The following is a 25,728-nucleotide window of genomic DNA, read 5'->3' on the forward strand; positions in this document are numbered from 1 at the left end:
ATCACTTTTTGGTAGCATCGATAGCACGGTAGCCTGCAGATGAGTAGTAAAACATGTAAGAGCAACTAGCAACACAGTCATTCGGTGTTTTGGTTCGATAACTCGACGTTCGTTCGTTATCACTTTGTTTTCATTGAACACAACGAATAAATAGGTAAGATATTATTTTATTTATAATTTATGCAATAGAGCTTTAGGATATTAATTTTATTTCTGTAAAATACTTCTCGTGTAATAAGATATCTTGTAGTTGCGTTCAAGCCCATTCTATTGTGTCAACAACGCAAATCAATGTTTTACCTTCGGCGCAGTATGTTGGGAGAGGAGCTATTATTTTTATTTTGTTTCAGATTGAAGTTCAAAATTTAAAAGAAATAAAAAAACTACTAAGATGGCTATTGGGGCAGGAATGTCGTGTGTGAAGTACTTACTTTTTTGCTTCAATCTTTTGTTTGCGGTAAGCATTTTTTTTTGTAATGGTGTTTTTCCTTGAAAGCACAAGCGTTCCAAATGTGTCATACGTTTCGAAAGTTCTCAAAAGTTTAACTATGGCTTAAATAAATATATTAACGTCATTTTTGAAATCATATTTTTTTGCTACATGTATAAGTATTTATGACTCAGTGTGGTGACGATTGCACAACGTCAACAATTTTGATTTAATTACATATTTAAAAAGTGCTTTCGTTGCAAATAGCATTTTTATATGTCGTTAAGGATTGTAAACATGCTCATGAAAAATTTATGAAATTAAAAAGGGGACCAAAAATCAATACATTTATAATCCAACACTTATTTGGATGCAATTTTTTTTCATTTTTGTTAAACTTAATTGTAAGGTTACCTTGAATAATTTTTAATAGCCTACAAACATATGAGAACTCTAATATGTTTGTAGCCATTATCATTTGTATAAAACATTTCTGCTATCTTAAAAACAATACCACATGTTATTGAATACCTAAACTTGGAGCTAAATATAAGTTAATCTTTTTTTTCTATGGTACATGGTGACAAACAAATGAGCATCTACCTCAAATTCCTAAATCAGCTAGTGACCACTAACCATAGACATGTTACAATAAGTTAGAAAGCAGGTGCATTAAAATCTTCTATTTAAATAAAAAAAATAGTTTATATATTTCTTAAGAATTTCGATTACTACTTTAAATAGATACCTCTACATTTTATTTATTTAATTTACAAAAGAGTTGATAATCATTGAATATAATGTCTTTAAATTTTTAGCTGACTGGATTGATCATCTTGATCGTTGGTATTTGGGTTGAAGCGAACTCCCATCCATACATTGATCTCACGGATGAAAGCTTCTACACAACTGGACCTGTAGTCCTTATCATCGTGGGAGTGATAGTGTTTATAGTTGCATTCTTTGGCTGCTGCGGTGCTGTGAAGGAGAATCATTGCATGATAGTAACGGTAAGTTTTTTTAATTATTTGTTAATTTGTGTTATTCTTAGAATGTCCCTTAAAAAAATTAGGAGCTGATGTTTTCTTCCAAACTATGTTATACATCTATGCCAAATTTCATCAAGATCTGTTAAGCTATTCTTGAGATACCTTCTAACAAATATCCATCCATCCAAACATTCACATTTATAATATTAGTAGGATTGTGCCATGAACTTGTAGAATTATACATTTGTGACAGGTGCTTATATGCAATAAATTGTTAAGTGCCATAGACATAATGAGTTTAAAACTTTTTAAACTGTATAATATTTTTGCAACAAAGTAAATGTATAATTTCAACATAATAGGCAATTCTTGTACTCGTGTTATCATATTTGTGAAGTGCATTGTAACAGCATAAAGGTTTATTATTCTTTATGTAGGGATCAAAAAGTCAGCATGATAAGTTAGAAAAACACTGATCATATATTTAATTACTTTTATATATATACTAGCTCTTACCCGCGACATCGTCTGCATGGGATAAAAAAATAGATAGTAGCCGATAGTTAGATCCATTGAATATGCATGTCATCACCAGCTGACTATACGTCCCCACCGAGGGGCTCGGAGCCTACCCTAAGTTAAGGGTGATTAGGCCATAGTCAACCACGCTGGCCAAGTGCGGGTTGGTTAACTTCACACATATCTTTGAATTTCTTCTCAGATATGTGCAGGTTGCATCACGATGTTTTCCTTCACCGTAAGAACGTCGGATTAATGTACATATGTAAATCGGTAATCAAAAAATACATTGGTACATGGCGGGATTCGAACCCAGGACCTGCAGATTGCAAATCGAGTGCTTGACCCCTGAGCCACTGACGCTCTTTAATATGAATATGCATGCAAAACTTTATAGAAATCGGTCAAGCTGTTTCAGAGGAATATGGTAACTAACATTGTGGCAGATTTTTATATGTCAGATATTAGTTATTTCTTACTGTAGATGTGGACAAAAACTTATAACAACAGTTGTATAAAAATCCTAGTTGTAGTTAAAGGCAATAATCACAGATACACAGCTAAACGGTATTTTCTGTGTAACATACCATAGATATCGAAAATTTGTACCTTCAAAATAGTATGCAAATAAGTATGCAAGAGCCCTATAAATCTGCCTTTGGGATTTGTGGCCAGAGGTCAAAGGATTTACATTTAAATTCTTTCTAATAAAACGTGTATCATCTAGTTCTAGACGTTGATTCGTTTCTTAAGTTTAACAAAATGTCGGTCACACACAGGCAATTGTCCAGAGAAGCCGTGACCTCTGGCACGAGCCGTCTCTGCCTGTTAATCAGCCACTTCCTCCATTTATAAAGTTAATGAGCCCTTTTGTGCATTCTATCAAATCTTTGATGTAAGAGTGACGAATAGGAAGTCATTAGCTTTTTCCTGTCTTCTCACGATAACGGCCAGACTTAATTATTTTTAAAAACCACTTAAACTATACTTTAATAAAAAAAACAGCAATGAAACAAATACGAATCGCATAATAGTCTCAAAACTGGTTCAGTCCTTTAGTAACATTAAAAAAAACATTTCCAGCCTTAGTCAATCAGGTAAAAAATACATCATTAGTTTAAATACTTTTATGGTCAAAATAAGTATAGTTTCTCATATTGTTAATAGTGACAACCCTAGGTCTTAAATAATTGAGACCGTCAGAGCGCCGTCGAGATGTCCACTTAGTCAATTTGGGATACGATAATGTCTTCTGGCTATATAGCATCAGGTACAAAGCCAAACAGAATAAAACCGAACACTACGTTTAGTAAATTTTCAAACCTAAAAACTATACGAATACTGGTTAAAAGGATGCTCCAACAAGTGATGTTTATTTATATGTGTTTTTTGGTTTAAATAAATTATTATTATACTGGTTAAGTTTAAACTGTGGTTTGACTTCTAGATCGAATTTTAAAAAAGTAAGCATCCAAGTCGATGCTTACTTTTTTAAAATTCGACTTTACATCTTCGAGTTTTATTTTGTCTGTGGCAAATAGTAGTCACCTAACATACGCCATTTTCCTCTGTTGCAAGTAGGTTACTAACTGATATGATAATCCAGGTGATTTCACCTTACCTTAGTCATGTTTTAAACGTATACAATGCTTTACAAATAAAAATGTACATGCATGTGATTTTATGACGTAATAGCTCTTAAAAACTAATAATAAAATCGAACTTGAATACGCAAGGGCATTTTTCTTTTCATGGAGGTTGTCTGTTGATGACTCGCATATAAAGATTTGTGGCTTATCCAGGACTCGACTTCAACCGCAGCGAAATAAAAAAAGACTTAAAAATCCAATATATTCACCTAGACTAATTGCTATATCTATGCCAAATTTCAACGAGATCCGCAGATCGCAGCCCTTCTGAAGATAGCTTTAAAGAAATCCATCTAAAAAATTGCATTTATAATATTAGTAATATGTGTATGTAGACATAGTTACTTGTCATATCTACGAATAACTTGAATGTATTATAAACTCAATTTATCAATAATAAGTATGTTGTAAGGTTTATAATTATCTACATTAACAAAGTATGCCATTAGGCTAGGCACATTTATACTAACATTTTTGTTACGTGCTAGATTTTTATGGTAATAATCTGTTGTGCATAATTTCCCACGATATTATATGACCTTGCTAAAATATTGATTTAATATATAATATTTATGTTTTATTCATATTATATTTCATTTCAATGACACTTTTTATTTAATTTACAGATTATTTTATACATAAAATTCTCGTGTCATATTGTTAGTTAATACTCTTCCGAAACGGTCGGTCAAGGTTTTTATCATATTTTATTTTTTTATATTCAGTAGGTCTGATCATTGGCAAGTAACAATTATTTTATGTCGTCCGTCAGGAGTCTCGAACGACAGTTATTAAGGTGTTTAATATTAAATATAATTTTTCCCATTTTAAATACAATTCTATAAGATATATCTAAGATAATCGGGGGATATATAAACAGGGGGGAAAATAGATAAATCAGGCGGTCAATTGATTTGTTCTTTTTTTATATCATAAGGTGGCAAACGAGCGAGCGGCCACCTGAAATCGCTGAAATAGCGAAGTGACCGTTGACATACGCAATTCCATATGCGTTGCCTACCTTTAATCGACGGAGGAGAGGATGCACAGAAAGAAAATATCTTCTCTTCCCATGCATCCTCTCATCCGGAAAGTCCACTTCCACTTCCCATCCTTATAAAAAAAAAAGGGTGGGAAGGCAGAGGACTAAATTAGGCCTCCGGGACGCACTTTCATCGGACGAAACGCGGAATTGCTTCCACTTGACGCCTGTCTTCTGTGTGGTCGTGGTATTTCACCTGGTGTGCCGGGACAATTCGTGCGAACATGTTAAAGCGGGCTCTACCACTGTTCTATTATATTATAATTTGTATGTAACAATAGTAAAAACAAGAAAGGAATGTGCATGATGCCACCACATCCGATTAAAACAATAACAAGCGCGGTATTATGAGAACATTCAACTTTATTTTTTTATGAACGTGCAATAAATGATACCAGTCCGAATCATATTTTAATTGGGAATTTTAATGAGAATTATATTACGCTTACTTTTAATTCTCTTTAAAAATATTATTTTAAATGAGAATTCATTAAAGAATAACACGTTACAGGTAGCGATTTATAGTTTATTCGTGAAGTTAATTTTTTAAATAAATAAATTCATATATTTAATCATACTTTGCTTAAATTAGATTTTATCTCAATCAAGAGTAATAAAACTATAAAAGATGTCTTACCACATAGCAACAACCCACGTATTCTAGAATACATTAACATGCCATAGTTTGCTTTAAACAAGTTGAACCAGCCTATTTTTACGTAATATTAATTACCCACTTATGCTCCAATAATATATCTTCACATATCCACTTTTATGCTCGTTTCTTTAGATTAAAGTAGAAGAATTATTGTCTCCGTTTTTCATAAAAAGCTAAAAAAAATATTTTTTCGACATTTGAAACTACTTACTACTACTAGTATGTGTTCGTAGCAGTACTTCTACAGTGTACAGATAGAAAGTGATATGTACATATGACAATTTCTATCCAACTTTTCCACTGTGACGTAATATGTCCGGTCGAACGGAAAGTAAAACAATAATATAGTTCGCAGCGACGCATTGTTATTGTGGAGCGGCATTATCGGGCATGTTGTGATTCAGAGCGCAGAAATATCATCGGAGACACGTGACCACTTCGTAATGCTTTGCCGTGCCTCGATCACGATCACTTTTCCTGACCGTTGAAATAATATCAATAGCTCGCGATATTAATTCATTTGAAATGAAATTATATTCACTAAATCCATTATGCTTTTCATGGATGTTTCCTAAATACATAGGTACATTATTGGAATATTGCATCCACAAACAACGTATATTCGTCCGAAACCTGTCAGCTTTTCATCTGTCATGCGGAGTAGTTTAATGGCCAATGAGTAAGACCATTACTGTAGATTAATATTTAATTAAAAAACAAATGGAGCAAGCTTAGAATGTCGTTCACAACAGAACGTTACAATATCCCAGACGTAGCTAAAAGCATATGTTGTGAGGTTATATTGTGTCCGACACGCCCCCGTCTCCCCAACTCCCCCACCCTGTCGGCATCCGGCCGACTTGCTGGCGCCGTCTAACCTAAGAGCTTATCGATCGATAACACCACCTACAGGATGTTTTAATTACGTCAGATCCAACGATAGAGAAAAATAGTAACTAATAGCAAATATTTTCTCATGAATACTTAACTTTTATATTGTCTTGGGGGTTTTTAATCAGTAGTAATACTGTTTATACTTAGCGATAGTATCCTATGCGTAAAAACCTGTGCACTTTATTGTGTGTAAACTTGATTCTTTTAACACTTTTGTATACTTCTGACTTGTTATTTTTGTGTTGCATACGTAATTCTCAATTAAACTTCAATTTAACTGCGTAAAATATTAAGAGAACATAAGTTGAAGACAAGTCTCTTGTAGTACTAATATATTAACTGAAATGATATACATAAGAAAAAACTGGTTTATCTTAATAATTTTATACGAATACACTGGTCCGAATGTTTGCAAGGCCGAACACGCAACATACGTTCACTTTTTGAGACCTGTGTCCGAGATTGCCTTTAAGTACATGACCTAAAAATATTTTTTGTTTATTCTTTTTAAAAAAGGATCATGTTTTTTATTGAAAAGGTTTTCTTATCTATTATTTGCTTTAAATGCAAATAACTGAATATTTGTATTTACTTCTATATTGTAACTCATTGGATACTTGAGTAATGTTAAAATTGCATTTAACCGACCACGCTACTATGACGTCATCAGACACAGCGTTTACGCTTAGATCACCGGGGAGTCCCCGATAATATGTGAAGAAAATGTCAGGTTATTTTTTTAATTAATAAAATCACATGCAAAAGCTTTAAATATATTGTTACGTGATGCAGAAAATTGTTTCCTCAACTTTTTAAAACTTTGTCGCCCCAAGTAATTTTGAGGCTTCTCGTTTGCTGTTAGTAAGCTTCAAACATTTTCTACGACCAAACTAAGGTCATATATCATATAAAATATCCAATATACATAGATTGTAACTTTTACTACAAACTTTTAAATTTAAATATATAGTTATGCATACATTACATCATATTAAATAATAATAATTGACCTATATTAAAAAAAAATATTATCACTCGCACCTATTTTTGGACTCGCCAGTTGTATGAAATTAAGAACCTGTTCTACTAACGACGATGACTTCACCCAAAAGATATATTTATGCTAAAAGAGACTTCACAAAAATCCGATTCTTACTTATATTATAAATACGAATGATCGGATGGATGGATGTTATAAGGTCATGGATCTCGCTGAAATTTTGCACAGATATAGAACATAGTATGGAAGAACACATTGGCTACTAATTAAGTTTTTCTTTAATTCCGCGCAAACTGATATGTGGCTAGTTTGAAATAATTTCGCCTATGTCAATGGGGAAAAATGTTATTCAGCTACCTAGGTTATCCTTTACAAGTGGTGGATACTAAATAATTAAAAGACAACTGGCTGTAGCGGAATAAAGATAGCTGGATTAAAAATAAACAGAGTTACGACCCTATACGCTATCCCAGACTGCAGTCTATCATTGTTTTGCAGTTACGATGTAACAAATATCCAAAGTTTCAAAGATTAGTAAGATAACATCGAATGTTACATTGTATTTTACTTTTATTTTGTGTGCAAAGTTTAAAAAAAAAACATGAAGTAATATTATACCTTTTTTCTCCACAGTTCGCTGTATTCCTGCTGGTAATCTTCATAGCGGAGATGGCTGTGGGCATAGCTGGCTATGTGAAGCACGATGACATACAGAACTCTATCGTACGTCACCTCAACACCACTATCAAGGACTACCCCACCAACAAGGAGGTCCAGAGCACCTTCGATATCCTGCAGACTGACGTAAGTACATTATTCTTAAAATGCCCACTTGGCTTGTGTCGAATGTTTGATTATAAAAAAAACGACTGATTATACCAAGCCAATAAATAATACTTTCTAATATTTAAAAACGAAATTTAATTTATTTATTATTTTTATTTTTTAAATACAGAACTTTATAATACGAAATTGTTATTAAAAATCTTGGATCGTTTATTTGAGATTGATAGCTGTTATTCAACGTTTTCGTTGGCGGTGACGGCGGCATTTATTGTGTTTGGGATAAGCCCTCGCTCGATATAAACATAAGTTATTTTTAAATGAGAATGGAGCGAGCGCTGTTTAAAACATCTCTAAATCTATTAATTAAATCGTTTTAAATAAATCACAATCGTTGAAATGCAATCAGTGCCAGATACTATACAGTGAAAGTATTCAATTCTCTGGCTACTTAAAATCGAATATTACAGCAAACTATAATCATATACAAGAACTAACAATTTATCACAAATGTACGCTATGACTTTGAGTCGTGTTCAACCAATTATGAATTGGGTAGGAGATAAACGCCCTTGGCGTCTTATTTTCAAAAGTGAATTAATGGCTAGTCTTAGGTTTGAGAAAAAACAAAACCGAAATAATGTCTGGTCTTAGGTTTGTGAAAAAACAAACAAAAATGGATTGCCCTTGTCCCTACGAACAATTCGTATATCGTTTCCGTACATCTCTATCAGCCGTCATATCTGAATTCACTCCCTTCTTACACATATCCTCTTTCACACAATCCATATTTTCATATTCAATTAGTTCTTCTTTCATCCTCGATTACATTGTATTACAGTTGCAATGCTGCGGTATCTACGGACCGGGAGACTGGGCCAACAACACTCTGCCGATCCCCGACACTTGCTGCGCGGGCCGCGAGATCAAGGAGGGCGCTGCCGCCGCCTGCACACCTGAATCCCCCGGCTTCCACACCATCGGCTGTCTCAGCAAACTCGTGCCCTTCTTCAACGACATGGCCATGCTGCTCGGAGGTGTCGGACTCGGCATTGCTATGGTGCAAGTAAGTGAACCAATTTAAATCCTTTACCATAATATACACATTCAATCTCGTAAATTCCATCACCCTGTCTGCTAACATTAGACTATATAGAAAAATGTTATTCTATCCACAACAAACAGTGGTAGCACGAATTGTCCCGGCTCGCCTGGTGAAATACCACGACCACACAGAAGTCAGAAGTATGGGCAATGGTCACTTTGCTATTTCAGAGATTTCAGGTGGCCGCTCACTCGTTTGCCAACTTATGATATAAAAGAACTATCAACACAAAGCATTGGTAATATTGTGCAAAGCTTTTAGAATGATTAAAAAAGAAACTAGGTCAGTACTATTCCTATCCCTTTGGACATAACGACATCGTTATAAAGAACAGTAGCTAATGCCACACAATGACATTTTGCTGTTTGTTTTCTTGTCACCAAAACTAGGTCAATGCACTCCGCTCATGATAACGTGACAACCCTAAGATATAGCAAAAATTTCATCGACAACCTTAAAGTACACTCGTCTTTTATTGATGCAAGGAAATGGGTCATCGCCTCGAGTACTATTTGTTAGTGAACAACTTGACATAAATTGATGAATCCCGAAATAATTGCTTGTTTGTACTGAAAAGTTTTTATATCAATTTGAAGGATTTCTTACTCGTGAAAAAAAAATGTATATTTAATTTCATTTCACACTTTCAATTTAGGAAAATAATTAGTGCTCAAGTATAATAAAAATGTTGATAAAATCTAATAAAAACTACTCAAGTCGTTTAATAAATGTAAAATAATTTATAAACTTTGAATAAGAAATTGGTTTAAATCTTTCTTCTTACTATAATAATATTATAAATCCGAATGTTTAGATGGATGGATGTTTGAAGGTATATCCTGAACGGCTCAACGAATCTTGATGAAATTTTGCACAGATGTAAAGCATAGTCTGCAAGACCACATAGGCTATTCATTTTTTTTTTTATAACTCCGCGCGACAGCTACTTTGAAATATTTTCAAGCAAAATCTGTTTTACTCCGTTGTAAGTTCACTGGACACCTGTATATCATTTTTTACCTCAATCTTGCCTTGTTGCAGCTCCTGGGCGTGATATTCGCGTGCTGCCTGGCGCGCTCCATCCGCAGCGAATACGAAACTGTGTAAGCAACTACTTCCTGAATTTCCACTGATGTAACACATGTATACCAACATTATTGCTATCTCTGTTTTATTTGAAGAGAATGAGCAGGATACAATATTGTAATACAATGTGATTGTGGAGATTCACAGTTCGAATGTCAACTTTAATCTCATGCTATTAGTGTTTCCAATATCTTTCATATTTAATTATATTGTGATTTAATTATAAGTTTCTCCGCAAATATATATTATAAGTTATGTTGTTTGTTTTAACATTTTATATTTTAATACAAAAATAACAAGAGTCCTTGAGAGATTTCGATTCCATTTCAACACAAATAGTATGTACAAAGCAGATCTTTATCCTAAATAGATTTAATTACGTTTATATTAAAAGAAATAAAACATTTTTCCATCTCATTCATCAAAGTGAATTTGTATCTTCGTAGATAATTGTGCAAGTCAAAATCGCTAAACAACATTATAAAATAGATTTTCACATATATTGAAGTGCATTCAGTGTAGAAGACTGATTTTCGGTATAGAAATGGTTTAAAATTGCCAAATTTTAAAATATATAATTTCTTTTTTTAATTTTTTTTTACATTTTATAATGTAGGTGTCAAATGTATTGTTCATATAGTCGTGGTAGTGTGGTGCACATTTTATAAAATCTTATATTTCATGTGTTCGATATAAATTGTTTTTTTTTTCTATAAAAAACAATATTTGTATCTCACGTAATTAGAATATGTGTAGCATTTTTAAAGTGTTTCAATGTCTATTTACAAATAAATTGTATGATCTAATTCATCGAGTTTTTTTCTTTCATCATCATCAGCTCACTATACATCCCCACTGAGGGGCTCGGAACCTATCCTAAATTAGGGATGATTAGGCCATAGTCAACCACGCTGGCCCAATGCAGGTTGGTTGACTTCACACATATATTTGAATTTCTTCTCAGATATGTGCAGGTTGCATCACGATGTTTTCCTTCACCGTAAGAACGTCGGATAAATGTACATATGTAAATCGGAAATCGAAAAACACATTGTTACATGGCGGGATTCGAACCCAGGACCTGCAGATTGCAAGTCAAGTGCTTGACCCCTGACCCACCGACGCTCAAAATATTTCTTTCAAGTAAATTATAAGCTTGTACGTTTGATAAAATTGTCGAGATAAGAACCAACGACCACGTGATCGGATGATTCGCTTTAACCATTAGGCTATTGGCATTTTTCATTCAAAGGGTTGACAATAAAACAGCACTTAGTGTCCTAGTTACACACAATTTTATTTTCCTATTTTTATATGATATATAAATTTTAACAAAAGATGGTTATTACATGGGCTCAAGACTCAATTATAAGGAACATCAGTCATGTTGAAAAAGAGCGGTCATTTTTGCAAGCATTTCGAAATAGTATAAAATTAATTAAAAAAAATCACATTGACAAAATTATGGCGCCATTCATTGTCTATGCCGTAGCCATTTCACAGCACCAGTTTTATTTTTCACAAAAAAAATCACTAATTTCGTATCGCAACCTCACAGTTTTGTCATCAATACCGCATTATACGAGCGTACACTTTGATAAATTACACAGCTAAATATCTAAAGTTAAGGGTGTGTTTTCACTGAAACAAAGCGAAAAATTTTTTTTCCAATTTTTCAAAAAAAATTTTTTTTTTTACTTTATAGACTAGATTCTTTACTGAAGGCTTTTATGTAATTTTATATTTAAATCGATTTGTGATTAATTAGAAGAAAGGGTTTATTCTGAATTATCGTAATTTCGCGTTCAGTTTCAGTGAAAACACATTTTAAGACATACATTATACGTTACCTACACAATAGAATAACTTACATCTAGTAACTTGTTAACTTACTAAACGGAATTTCTTAGTCGAAAGAAAAGTAGAGGTTGTAGAGACTGCCTATTATTTGGCACGAAAAAATTGCGTAAACACATTTGTCACTTTTACGTCCACATTATTTGATATGTTTTGAGTAGAACAAAATTAAAATACTCTCAACTTTCTTTTTAATCCAATAGCGATTGTCAAAGTTTCCGAAAATCTTTACATCATCTTAAAAAGTTCAAGATGTTTTAAACCACTGTCAATATAGGATAATCTCCCCAATTGTTCTGTAGTAGAATTTAAAGGCTTTGTAAATTAATACAACAATATTGAAATTGTCATTTTATTTAAAAAAATGAGTTCATGAAATCATCAAAATGTCTTCAAATTTTCCTTAATAACAAACTGTTACTCAAATAAAAAAAATACATTGCTATTGTTTTTGATTGTCTGTTGATATTAAATTAAAAATCTTGAACTAGACAATGATCTGTATAAAAAAAAACGAATATGAAAAGAATTAACATAAGAGCTTTCGTAATTTAATTTCGACTAATTAGGAAACCAAAATCGATGTGCGAGGTTTTATAACAACCATTTAAACATTAAAGATAGAATAATGAAAAAAGTAACTACAAAAAAATTACTATATACATCAAAATCATTGACAATCAAAATATTTCCGGGACATAACAAACAAGAAATTTGATGGCATTACAAGATTTGTTGTCCACACAAGGACAGTAAAAAAAAACAAGGGATTAAAAACCTCATAGTGAAAAATACTTCAAATCAAAATACCATTCCATAGACAGAACTCTATTCAATGTAGACCAGAATAATTTGACATTATAATACTAATGTAGTAACAGTTCAAGGAGTGTTTGAGATCAACGCATCGTTGCGGCAAATAATTTGACTCAATTCACTGGTTACATTCTACGATACACATTCATTAGATAAACTTATCACTGTAATATAATACAGGACTAAATTAACATAAAGTCATTAAACTAAGAAAAGAAATCACCTAAAATTATACAGTTCAGACCATTTGAAGCAATGGTTTAATCACATTAATTGCAACTAAACACTTTTAAGCCAATATACACAACACACTTTTCACGGCATATCCGATTACATTTACAACACTGGAGGGTCACAAGAGACCACACAGTTAGATGCATGTTTTCTGCAACCCATTCAAGTCTAATCTCGACCCATCTCTTGAAAATAGTTACATTTCTTATGATCTCTTAAGAAATGTAACTTTTTTCATTGGGTTTGGACCAAGATCAACTCTTTCATATCTGACATATTTATCCTTCACTATAGACATGTAATAATACATGAAGTCCCCATTGTGGTGAAGGAAGGACCCTGTTAGTCGACCAATGAACACATCCAATGAAAAAAAGCGACTGTTTTCAAAGGATGGGTTGTCTTTGCATTTAAAAACTCAAACGGTCGACTATGAAAGGCGAATATGTCGCAAACTGTGCACACAGATAGATAAGTAAGCTTATATTTACGTGAAGAGGATGGACTGAGAACAGAATGATTTTGAGTAAGATACATGTAGGACAATGAAGGCAGGGCAATCATGTCGCGTAACGCTTGGTCCACAGGCGGGCGATACGATCATGTTCATCTCTATTCTGCAGATATTGTGTAGCAATACTGCCTACCAGGGGATCCGCTGAAATATTACACTTTATTTAATATTTTATACAATAATAATTATTGAAAAAAGAACCATGCAAAATTAGATTGATGGAATTAATTTCAGACTACTGTAAAATATAGTTTGAAACATAAAAAGCTTAGCTCTAGTAATAGGTTGTTACTGTAGGTATGAACTATGATACTTTCTTTGTTGTAATGAGAAATCATAATATTAAAACAATGAAAAGTGTGAAGTAAAAATAAAACCTACATAGTTTCATTATATTACTTTAGAAGCTATTGTAATTAAAAAGGCTTAAACATTCTCATGCTTTAGTAGAAAGTAGGCAAGTTTCACTTTATTTTGAAAGTATTATAGAAATCTATAATTCATTACCATAAATTACATAATAAGAATCATAATAATTAATGTATAAATCTATATTAGAGACAAAAGTAAAATCAATGTAAAATAAAGTCAATGCCATCTTGGGCAACAAAGATATTTGAAAATAACTATACCTGGATTGCAGTCAGTCAGGAGTGAGCATATTGATAGCAAGACTTTAGATATGGTGAGAGCTGGTGACCAGTTATCCTTGAGGATGTCCAGGCATATCACACCCTGGCTGTTAATGTTGCAGTGGTATATCCTGGTACGGAATGTTACCTGCAAACAACAAAACAACATATAAACATAAAAAGTATTTTTTTTTGCCTTTAACTTACAGTAGGCTTTTGCCCCTAAATGTGGAAACCTCTATTCAATGTTATAAATACCACAATATTAAGTATGCAAATAATCTTGTTATAATTTTCACTTCTTTATTTATTATTTTCTAGAACACACTATATCATCAGTTTAAACAGCTAAGCTTTCTAAAATAAATCCTTAGCCTTTAATAGACATTTTCAACCAGTGAAATATGTAAATTTCTAATTTCCACTGAATACATGGTATCTTGCACACTAAGAACGTGAAGTGTTCTTGACAATTGTATATCTCACATTATAGCAGTAATAATATAATTTCCCACAATCATTGTAGCTTAATTAAGCTTCGGAATAGTATCATATAAATATTTCTGTAATAAAAATTGTGAAATATGTAAAATATTACCTTAGGTGGTTTGAATGGGTATTCTGGAGAAAAATGTATATCAAGGAAGAAGACACCACCCTCATACACTGAGCCTGGTGGCCCCAGGATGGTGGACACCCATTCATATAGATTGTCTCCTTTAGGCCCTGCACTGCAGTTAGGTGGGGGATCAAGTGTGATCTCTGCCAATTCCTTCTGAATCCTCTTAGCCGATGTGCCTAGAGCTTTTGACATCTTGGGATTTGGTCGGTTCTCTTTAGAGTCAGGTTTGTTTTCGGATACTCCAGAGTTTGCACCACCCCGTCCTCGTCCTGTCCCGCTTCCTGATGAACCAGATGCACCAGACATTATCTAAAAGAACCAAATATTTTTGCAAACAAAAACATTAAGCAACTTGTTAAGTAATATAAAAGCTTTTTATTTTTAATTTACGATCAGAGACTAGTTGTTAATATTTTGTAAGAAATTAATTTGATATTCTTGGCTTACAAAAAAGCAATACAAGAAATTATACAAAAACGATACAAAGGAAAATGGCGCTACACACATTTCAACATTTCAAATATTATATTATAATAAATTCTAAAGCTTTGAGTAATGAATTTAGTGAAAAATAATACAGAAACATGCAATCAATTTGCAAACTAGACAAGCTTTTTCGAAACAAAGACATTCCCAGAACATGCATTACAGGAGGTTTATAGCATAAATGAAATAAATACCATAATTCATTAGTTGTATAGACATTGAATAATACCAAGATAAATTACGTGGAGTGATAAATGTAATGGAAAAAGTTTATTTTGTACCTTACGAATAACAGTCGGCCATCTTGTGGTCTGGCGTTATCCGATAATTTACTATTTGCCTCACCGGGGACCTGAACCAATAGATAAACCTCTCTATACACACAATAAATATGATAAAAATGCAATCCAAGTTATACCATATCGCCTAAGAATTCCATAAATTACATTTCACCAAGTTAACTCCGCACTGCAAAGCGAAAACAGGCAGCTTGACTTTTTCATGAGTGAACATAAAATATATAGCAAACTTAATGTATGAAGTCATAAAGGTGGCACCTAAAAGAATCTCGAGTTCTTTTTTATGGAATTTTGCAAATTTAATAAAAGTCCCAATCCACTTCTACCAAATATCATATTTTTGAACATCACCTCTCGAATACACAGCCACTGAAACTTACACAGTTAAGAAAGGACAAGAGGTAGACTTTGTTTTGTTGTAATAATCAATACTTACAGTTAATTATAAAACAAAATAAGGATAGTTTTATGACAAATAAGATGAATGGAAATAATGGTAAAACAAATTCACGCTGTACATCTACTTTCCGAATCCGACATGTTTATAAAAAACCGGCGTGTTGCCATTGAAATCCTAAAAGTTGTTTTTGTTGTTTTTATTACTTTGTAAAAATTAGTTTTATTCTTTAATTATTAATAGTAATATTTTACAGTACTATGTTTTACACTTCAAAAAAATAAACACCGCCACCGCACCATTTTTTACCTTTTTCCTTCCAGCATTCATCATCACGTAACGCAAATATACTCGGTCCCCGGACTATTTTATATTTTATCCCCTAGTTAATACTACACTTTATTCTAAGAATGATTAAAAATTGTTAAAACTGTTACTATATTTTCTGATATTTTCGTAAAAGTAGCAGAAACTAATCTCTATAACCTGTGAGCAAAATCTTTGACGTATGTGACGTTTGATTAATGTCATGACCTAAAGGTCTATGTTACCAGGTCATAAAATTAAAAAAAAAAAAATTGATTAATGTCACGTTTGATTAATGTCAATGTCAAAATAATAAAATCAAATTGATATTGGAAATTTCAGAAATTTTGGAAAAATTACCTTATTCCAATTCACTCCTAATTTTTCACCAAATATATTGTATATTGTCATAGTAGTACTTGCAAAACCACTTTTTGTCTCATATCTGTTTATATTACTCACTCATTACTTATTAAAAATGGGGAAAAGGCAACATCAAAAAGATAAAATGTTTGTAATTAATTATTTGTGCGTCGTCTTTATTAAATCAATTGATTAACCAAAGCTATTTCTTCAGGTACTTAACGTACACCGAATGGACTACATTATATGGAGGCAAAAGATCTGGTACAGCAAAGGAAGAAGATACAACATTCAAACGCCTTCCTTTTGACCATTGTTGTTTGTGCCTGCAACCGTTTGAAAATCCTTTTTGTGATAGCGATGGTAACGTTTTCGAATCTGAGGCTATAATAGCTTTCATTAAAAAATTTAAGGTTAACCCAGTAACTGGAAAGGTATAAGGAATAATAAAATATTAAAATTACTTGCAACCACTGGCAATGAAGATTAATTTGGTTAATGTTTTTTAATTTCAGAAACTTGATGTAAGATCATTAATAAAATTGAAGTTTTTTAAAAATGCACAAGATGAATATCATTGCCCTGTTCTATTCAAACTTTTCACTAAGAACTCACATATTGTTGCAATTCGCACAACTGGAAATGTTTATTCCCATGAGGCTGTGGAACAACTCAACATCAAGGGGAAGAACTGGAAGGATCTCATTGATGATACACCATTCACCAGGAATGATATCATAACTATACAGGATCCCAACAATTTAACTAAATTCAATATTTCTAATTTTCATCATATCAAGAATAATTTAAGGGTTGAAACAGAGGGTAAGAGTAATCATTACTTGTTCACTAATATAATTATGTTGTTAATTACAAAAATAATTGTAGTGGTATAGATCTTGTTAAAATATTTTGTTATACTTACACTACATGTTAAAATATTTCAGAGGAAATTGCAATGAGAAAAGATCCACATGCAAGATTAAAAACTGTATCTGCTGAAACCAAGGACATTTTACAACAACTTGAAAAAGATTACAAAGCACCTGAAGTAAAGGAAACTAAAAAAGAGGCTAGTAATTTAGTACAGTAATACTAAGATAGAATCAAATTGCCAGTGACATACTAGTTAAGGGCATGGTCTACTTCTAATCATATAGTTATGCATTCTAATGCCTCTATTTAATAATTTCCTACAATCAAACCTGGATAAGCTGTAGTCTTCGAGACCAGAATGTTTTCATTGCCTATAGAGATTTTTCTCTTAGCCAAGTTTCTCACTTATCAAGGGTGTACATTGGGACAATGACTGGCACTAAAGGTGACTCGGTCTTCTAGTTTCTGCTGTACTTTATTTATAAATGAACATACAGCTACTTAAGCTTTTGTATATTTTACCAACAAATCATAAAATGTTTGATGAAAAACTGAACAGAGACTCATATTGTGAATTGTTTAGGTGGCAGACAAATTCAATGCTGCACATTTTTCTACTGGCATGGTGGCAGCCAGTTTTACATCTACTGCAATGGTGCCGGAGACAGTACATGAGGCTGCTATTATTTGTGAGGATGAAGTCAAATATCAGAGAGTCAAGAAGAAAGGTATATTATTTTTAATGGCTATTAAAATCTATTTATTTAGTTTATGTAGTGGTCTCAAAATCTTGTAGATTGTCAACTAATAATTTCTCAAATATTACCCCAGACTTGGATAATGTAATCACCACTATTTTCTAATATTTGATCTTAGTAATAACTTGCTATATTTATCAAGCAAGTAAATATTGAAATACTTGCTTGATAGATATTATTTTAAATCCAGTTCATGCATACAACTGTTCACGATTTTTTCTTATCTTTGTATAATCAGGTTATGTCAGACTGGTTACGAATCTGGGACCGTTAAACTTTGAGCTCTACTGCGACGTGACTCCTAAAGCTTGCGACAATTTTATAAAACACTGCTACAGTGGTTACTACAATGGTACTAAGTTTCATCGCTCTATAAGAAATTTTATGGTAAGTTATAGTGAATTAGTTAGGTGGTTACTTGGGCATGTGGTATTCAAAACATTCTGTTGACAAACCAAATGCCAAAACCACTGCAATAAGACATTTAGAACAGTAAGAATTTTTACTTATATACACAGATCCAAGGTGGAGATCCAACTGGAACCGGTCTCGGTGGAGAATCTATTTGGAAGAAATCATTTGAAGATGAGATCAGACCTAATTTGCATCACACTGGCCGTGGAGTTTTGTCTATGGCCAACTCAGGGCCGAATACAAATGGATCCCAATTGTAAGTACTACAATCATTTAGTCAAAGCAATATGTCAGAGATGTGTTACAGCCACTTCTGCCTAAAGTAAAGAAAGTAATAATGAAGCGAGACAACAATAGAGAACAAATGCTCCAAGTTTATTTAAATCACTTTGGTATTATGGGCCTTGGTTCATATTAATGTAATCCCATGATGACATGAGGTCCAGGAACAATTCCTTCGTCACTCAAAGAAAATGGTCACATGAGGGTTCAGATATTTCGTCCAAAGCATTGCTTTGCTAAAACAAACTTAGGTCTATCATTCTATATTCAACTAAAGTCAATGTTTTCTCTTATTCTTTCAGCTTTATAACATTTAGATCATGCAAACAGTTAGATGGTAAGCACACAATCTTTGGCAAACTTGTTGGTGGTTTAGACACACTGAATGCAATGGAGCAAATTGAAGTTGATAATAAAGACAGGCCAATACAGGACATTGTGATAGAAGTTGGCCAAGTGTTTGTTGACCCATTTTTAGAGGCTGAAGAACAGGTATATGTTTATTTAAATATATTGGGTTATTATTGATAATACTATTATAGTTATTTATATCAAAATTAGTGTAGGATAATCTGTGTTTACAAAGCAATGCAAATAAAATTAATTCTTTAAAAAGTACATAATATTAATATTGTATTGTTAACCAGTTGGTAGCTGAAAGAGCAGAGGAATTAAAGAGACATTCGGAAGAAGAGGGTCCAGGTGTTAAGCCTAAGAAAGCTGTCAAACAACCACTGAAAGTATTCAGGGATGGTGTTGGTAAATATTTGAATTTAGAAGAGTTATCAACGAACAAAGTTAATAAATCACAAGAATTACCAGCTAAAAAAGCTAAAACGGATAGTAATTATAAGTTTGGAAGTTTTGAATCATGGTGAAGTGTAATATAAATATAATGTATTCAGGAGTTCATGTCGTTTTATTTACATAGACCACTGACTCACAAAGTCGCGAAGGTGGACCACTTGGTCCACAAAAGACCTGGTAGGGTGTAGAAAAGACTGAAATAAAGTTTTGAATTAACAAATATAGAAGATAATTAGCAGGGTGAGCAAAACTAGTAAAATTTTTATTGTTTAAAAATTATTATATAAATCTGATCGGTAACTCACTAGCAATATAAATTTAACAATTTCATGCCACCATGATTTTTTTTAATGCAAGTTAAATGGGCAGGCTAATTGATGGCTCAAAATGTGTTAGTTTTGTAATTAATCAACAATGCCAATGGTGGCAATGAACATGTAAGGGAATTCTATTATGTAGTAGTATTCTCATAATGCTAGTGAATAATGAAATAACACATTACAGGATTATATAATAAAATAACTACTGTTACCATTAATAATACCATAGAACAGTAATTTATTGAGATATCATAACATTAAGTAAATTTTATAATATCGTACATAAATTAATATAAATATCAACACTATATTTTGTTACCATTTTCCATTCTACAAATATGATGAATCATTTCAAACATTCATGTCTTAATAAGAAATATTTAGTAACTTAAAATTATGATTTGCTATAAATATTTGTATGCTATTTAAGTACTTTAAATAAAAATTCTTCTACAAAGGAGTATAAGAAAAAGTGTTATGGATTAATATAAATTAATGTTTAATTGTAATTTGCGCGTCGCCGTCCTGTCCTCTGCTTATCAAATCTCATCTCCATTTCTTCTAACACCTTTGGTGTGTAGCGTACAACTAGCTTGACTGAACCAACTGCTTGCTTCAGTAGTTCCACAGCCTTCTCGTGATTTTCTCCTTCCACAGATACACCATTAACAGATAGCAATTGATCACCTCTCTTTAATCCTCCATGACGGTCAGCAACACCACCTGGTATGATCCGAGATATGTATATGGGTGAATTCTGTTCTTTACCACCCATAACATTAAAGCCTAATCCTTCTTCTGTTTTTGGAAGCTCCACAACTCGAGGATGAGCATGACCTTCTGCTGCAGCGAATGCTGCCACAGTCGCCTTCGCTGTGGCCGATGCTCGTATGTCCGCAGATCCTTGAATATCCACAGTTTCGTAGACATGTTCGTACACTTCCCTAACAGCATTTAAAAAGTCACTCTGGAGCACTTTTTGTAAAGCAGCCAACTTGGTAGCAGGCACTTCACCACTTTGCTGTAATTTTTCTAATAATTCTACGGCTCTTTTAATATCTCTTGCTAAAGTTAACTGCTCACCCGTGCTGCTCATATTGTGTTTTTAGGAATATCTGGGCGTGAATAATTACAGAAATAAGTACTCAATGATCGATATCAACATTTCATTTTCATCGATTGTCATTCCGCTCTGTTTCACGTCAGTATGTTCAAAAACTAGAAAATTATACTTAATTATTTCAATTTTTTTTCTTTTTATCTTTTCATTTATGAAAAAACCTTTGTAAAAGACTCAAATTAATATACAATCTCTTTACAAATAAAAACAATGACAAAGACATGATTTTATACTTAGATTGATAATCTTAAACAATCTTTTCTCAACTATGATTAGGTTTCGGAACGAGTCTACTTTATTGATATTAAAAAAATGACATAAAAATGACAGTTGCTCAATTGTGCCAATTTACTAAATATCCAGTTTGATATTGTAAATCGAGATTTCGTCGTTATTTTAGTGAAATCTCAAGTTTTGTCAAAGAAAAAGTGTTGATGAACTGAGAGTGGAAGTGCCACAGTGTAAGTTAACAGACATTTGGCGTTTACTGCTAAACTTTTATCGAAATCACTATGGATGACTTGGGTAAGTTTGGTGTTATCGTCCCAACCTGTTTGGCTTGCTCCGTATCTGTGACGTGTTTTATGTGAAATCTTTAATGCATTTACCTCGATACCGAATGTTAAATAATGACCGTAGACGTCGTACTTAGTTGTTTACATAAAAACTTATTTTTAGGTGATGACTTCATGATTGGATGACTACTAAAGCTTTATTTTAATAATTTTAAGAACTATTTCGTCTACCTTTGAATATTTTTATATGTTGTATTGTTGTCTTGCACCTGGACTTCAGACATAAACATCTAATTTCGATAAAAAAAACAAAGAAATAATAGTTTACTGACTAAAGTTATCAATTGGTAAGTCATGTTTTGCAGGGAAGAGAAGGATGTAGGGAAATAGTCAGTCCGCTTTATGAAACTACTATCAAAAAAGTTAACAAATCATCAAAATAATAAAGAATTAAGTGCTGTGATGGATGTCTATAAAATGACGCACTTGACTCACAATTTTCATAAACATACGCCGCTTCATTGTTATTTTATTATTTTTCCTTATAGTAATACTAAGAATTGCGTTGCTAACTCATTATAATGAAACTTCTGGGCTTTTGATAATAAAGACATACAAATACTGTCTTATGTAAGTAATCCAAAGGGTTAAGCAGAGATGGTTACATTATGATTTTTGCTATTCATTTCTATCACAATTAGCTTTACAGTACTACATTGTTAATTTAATTTACGTAATATTTTGAATACAGTAAATAATGCATCACTAATTTTATGTGAATGTTAATTAATTAGCCATTTAGTAGTTTTCGAAACATGCTAAAAGATTAATTAGTTAATAATAACGATCCACTCGCTTTCCTTTTGGCTAAGGGGCGGGATGACATTCAAATGATTAATCACTTTGTTAGCGGTAACCCTACCTTGCAATTTGACTGAAAGCCAGTGTTATCACACAAGGACATCACCGAAGAACTTAAAAGAATGTCAGCATAATTTTATACACCATTATTTGTTATTTAATAGAATAAATGTAGTTAATTGTTTTTTACTCGACAATGATAAAGTTATTAATGAATTTTTTATAAATCCAGTAAAAGCATGGAGTAATACTTATTAATTTTTATTTTACTTCTACTACTATGATTACTTCATAATTAAAGCTATTCAATTATCAAACCGAACCTTATTTGTTTTCTAAGAAACTAAATAATATATCTTACATTTTTTCCAAAACACAATAACTTTTGGGATAAAAATCTTTTTTATTATAGTCGTTAAGCGTCATGGGCACGTGCGTATATATATTTGTTGGCGCGTTTTAATTCACTATGCATTCTCCATCAAGATTTGTAAGTGAAGCGCATTTATATTACGAAAAGATTTCACTTTATTACGTACAAGTTCATTGCTCTGATGGTAAACAATACATTTTATCTCTACCCTACCATAATATTTTTTTTTTTTATAAAAACCATTGCTTTTAGGATGTATTTGCGTGTTTTATATTTTTTCTATTGGTAAAAACAATGCCAATCGACTGATTGTGAAAAAATAGTACATGTTCATTTATCATCTATTCTTTTTAAATCTAAGCATGTAATATGTGAAGGCTTAACGTAGGTATGCGTCAGTTATGAACACGGAGCATTTCGTTCCAGCGCAACCTGTTGAACAGAGTTATTTTAATTATTCCGGCAACTGTCACTAATTGGGTTTTATCGAAAATAATGTTAGAATGCATAAGAAATATTATTTTTAATTCACACCTTTCGCAGTAACTAAGTTCATATATGAAATTGTCTATTTTGTTTAATGTAGGCACGTACGATAGATTCGGAATGCGTTTTAGTGGAGAAGAGGAATGACGTAATAAACTTTAGCGACGTTTCTTTCATGTTAGTAGGTCGCTATGCCCGGCGAAGCAAAATCTTGTTCAAAAGTGTATTAACGAATCTACAAAGGCCGAGATGCTTTTTCTGACATTTCGTAAATATCTTGACATAATTTTCTTTCAATGAAGACGACTTTTTTGTTAAAGTTATTAACACAAGCCGGAAAATAGATAAGCAATGAACATATATCTATACTAATATTATAAAGCGGAAGAGTTTGTTGGTTTGTTTGTTTAAACGCGCTAATCTCAGGAACTACTTGTCCGATTTAAATAATACTTTTTGTGTTGGATAGTCCATTTATAGAGGAAGGCTTTAGGCTATTTAACATAACGCTGCTACCAATAGTTTTTTTTTATTCCGCGTGGACGGAGTCGCGGGCGACAGCTAGTAGTGGAATAAATTTGATGCCATTTGAACTGTGTAGTGACATGAGTGTGAGACTGAGAACATTGAATATTAACCAGATCACATTCCTACGCTCTGTAGTATGTCTATTGAGGTATTATAATATGTTCTATAATTATATAGTATGTCGAACTTATCTGGCCTGGTGGACAAACGTGACAACAAGGCCACTGTCAACGAAGAAGTAACAAACGAAGCGGAAAATCGGTTAGGTCTCCAATTTTACTACCCTCACGATTTCCAAAGTCCCTCTGTTCATATATGTTCGTAGAGGGTTCCGTTATAACGCCATTTAATTTCCCCACCTGGCTTAATTGAGTGGATTTCGTGCATCACGCTACATTCGAGGCCGACGTGACCCGTGAATCCCACCTTCTATGGTCATCATTTCATAACTTGTTGAATATATCACGACTAATCTGAGTTACGAATTCAAATACGAAAGAGCTAGATGGTTCTATAATTCATAATTATTCTTTGATTATTATTAAACTTACTGTTTTAGTAGATGGGTTGAAGGTAACCTAAACTGATTATCTGAGTTTTATGAAGTTCCTAAAGTCTTGTAGCAATACAATGTTTGTTAGTCATCAATAAGATTAATATGATTCACCAATTAATAAATGCGAACCGCTTAAGATGTGGTTTAATATACGTCATTCGATTTTATATCTGTAATCAGAGTCATTCGTAAAATTAAGTTTACGTAATATAGTCTGTATTTGAATATAATTTGAAGATTCTGTAAATTATTCTGGAACCGCTGATAGATAGCAGGAGCTTGGCAAAAATCAAACGACAGTTAATGACGTATTTGACTTACAAATAAATTAAGACATTATTGAGTTATATTGATCGTACCTTTGGTAAAATTTCATTAAGTCCAAAGTAAATAAGGGCTCGGCGATTCGACCTTATGACAACAATCAGACTAGCCTCGGGGCATTAGCGTCACGTCACGGGGCATTTTACCACGAGCTGCGTACAATCCACGCAGTTGTTCGTCGCCACCTCACGCGGTAACCATCGTGCACTTGCGGTTGGCGGTTATATTATAAAAAGCAATATACATTGATGCTTTTGTTCTTTAAAATAATTAATATGGTGTTCTAACGGTTTATGGAATTAAAACAGTGATTAAAGTCGTTTTTGGATCTAAACGTGAATAAATGTTTTATTAGTGTTGTACGATTTATAGCTGTTTTTTTATTATTGTGTTACTCTACGCGTGAACTGTAGTTGTTTATAGGAATGTTAATTAACATCCAAATGGATAAATTTGGTTGAAGTAAATTTTGAAGTTGTTTTTTTTATAAACTATATTTTTTTAGACATAGCCTGATAACTTTTTTTACATCTGTTTGATGGTTAATTATTATGGTATTTGATTTACGTTTATTTAAATGCTTAGTTGTTAGCTTCGGCCATGTTTTTCTTGGCACCGTTACAAAGATTGCGCTAGACCAGATAGGTCTAGACTTGTCGAGTCTAGGGAATACAGATCATTGATATATTTACACAATAAACATTTACGTATGAGGAATCTTAAGAAGGAAGATATTTATTATTTATGTTCTTATTGTACTGTCTACATTCCTAGAATCTAGTAATGAGTAACTTTACTATTGTTGTTTTTATTATTGTAGTAGTAAA

General features: G+C 32.6%; 5 protein-coding genes across 11 annotated transcripts in view; 3 read left to right on the forward strand and 2 right to left on the reverse strand.

The window, feature by feature from the left end:
• Positions 1-44: 44 nt before the first annotated feature.
• Positions 45-10,720, forward strand: LOC106128508 (CD63 antigen). The gene is made up of 6 exons (XM_013326930.1): positions 45-154; positions 351-457; positions 1,249-1,440; positions 7,815-7,985; positions 8,806-9,030; positions 10,111-10,720. Exons 2-6 carry the CDS (start codon positions 392-394, stop codon positions 10,174-10,176), a joined length of 720 nt encoding a protein of 239 aa, XP_013182384.1. The 5' UTR covers positions 45-154; positions 351-391; the 3' UTR covers positions 10,177-10,720.
• A 707-nt stretch (positions 10,721-11,427) lies between these two features.
• On the reverse strand, positions 11,428-16,166 carry LOC106128488 (ubiquitin conjugating enzyme 2). Of its 7 annotated transcripts, none has more exons than XM_013326897.1 (5): positions 16,052-16,166; positions 15,598-15,668; positions 14,807-15,111; positions 14,209-14,356; positions 11,428-13,720 (listed from the first exon to the last, which is right to left on the reverse strand). In XM_013326897.1, exons 3-5 carry the CDS (start codon positions 15,020-15,022, stop codon positions 13,623-13,625), a joined length of 462 nt encoding a protein of 153 aa, XP_013182351.1. In that variant the 5' UTR covers positions 15,023-15,111; positions 15,598-15,668; positions 16,052-16,166; the 3' UTR covers positions 11,428-13,622. The 7 variants fall into 7 exon arrangements, with proteins under 7 accessions (XP_013182351.1, XP_013182347.1, XP_013182352.1 ...); XM_013326893.1 differs by having other exon boundaries at positions 14,807-15,139; XM_013326898.1 differs by lacking the exon at positions 16,052-16,166 and adding an exon at positions 15,763-15,989.
• Positions 16,167-16,635: 469 nt separating this feature from the next.
• LOC106128518 (peptidyl-prolyl cis-trans isomerase-like 2) lies at positions 16,636-19,933 on the forward strand. Its single transcript, XM_013326941.1, has 9 exons — positions 16,636-16,828; positions 16,896-17,115; positions 17,197-17,506; positions 17,629-17,753; positions 18,141-18,285; positions 18,554-18,702; positions 18,834-18,985; positions 19,314-19,503; positions 19,659-19,933. Exons 1-9 carry the CDS (start codon positions 16,797-16,799, stop codon positions 19,887-19,889), a joined length of 1,554 nt encoding a protein of 517 aa, XP_013182395.1. The 5' UTR covers positions 16,636-16,796; the 3' UTR covers positions 19,890-19,933.
• A 687-nt stretch (positions 19,934-20,620) lies between these two features.
• Positions 20,621-21,307, reverse strand: veli (L27 and PDZ_signaling domain-containing protein veli). The gene is given in 1 exon segment (NM_001312333.1): positions 20,621-21,307. A coding segment is annotated over 1 exon segment (597 nt). The 5' UTR covers positions 21,235-21,307; the 3' UTR covers positions 20,621-20,637.
• A 276-nt stretch (positions 21,308-21,583) lies between these two features.
• Pax (paxillin) overlaps positions 21,584-25,728 on the forward strand; it is a 39,218-nt gene continuing 35,073 nt past the window's right edge. Inside the window, exon 1 of the mRNA XM_013326797.1 lies at positions 21,584-21,783. Coding sequence (XP_013182251.1) covers positions 21,771-21,783 — 13 coding nt within the window. The 5' untranslated portion in view covers positions 21,584-21,770. The remainder of the gene's footprint in view (positions 21,784-25,728) is intronic.

The sequence above is a fragment of the Papilio xuthus genome, unplaced genomic scaffold (assembly GCF_000836235.2).
Source record: "Papilio xuthus unplaced genomic scaffold, Pxut_1.1 DF828780.1, whole genome shotgun sequence".
Taxonomy (NCBI): domain Eukaryota; kingdom Metazoa; phylum Arthropoda; class Insecta; order Lepidoptera; family Papilionidae; genus Papilio; species Papilio xuthus.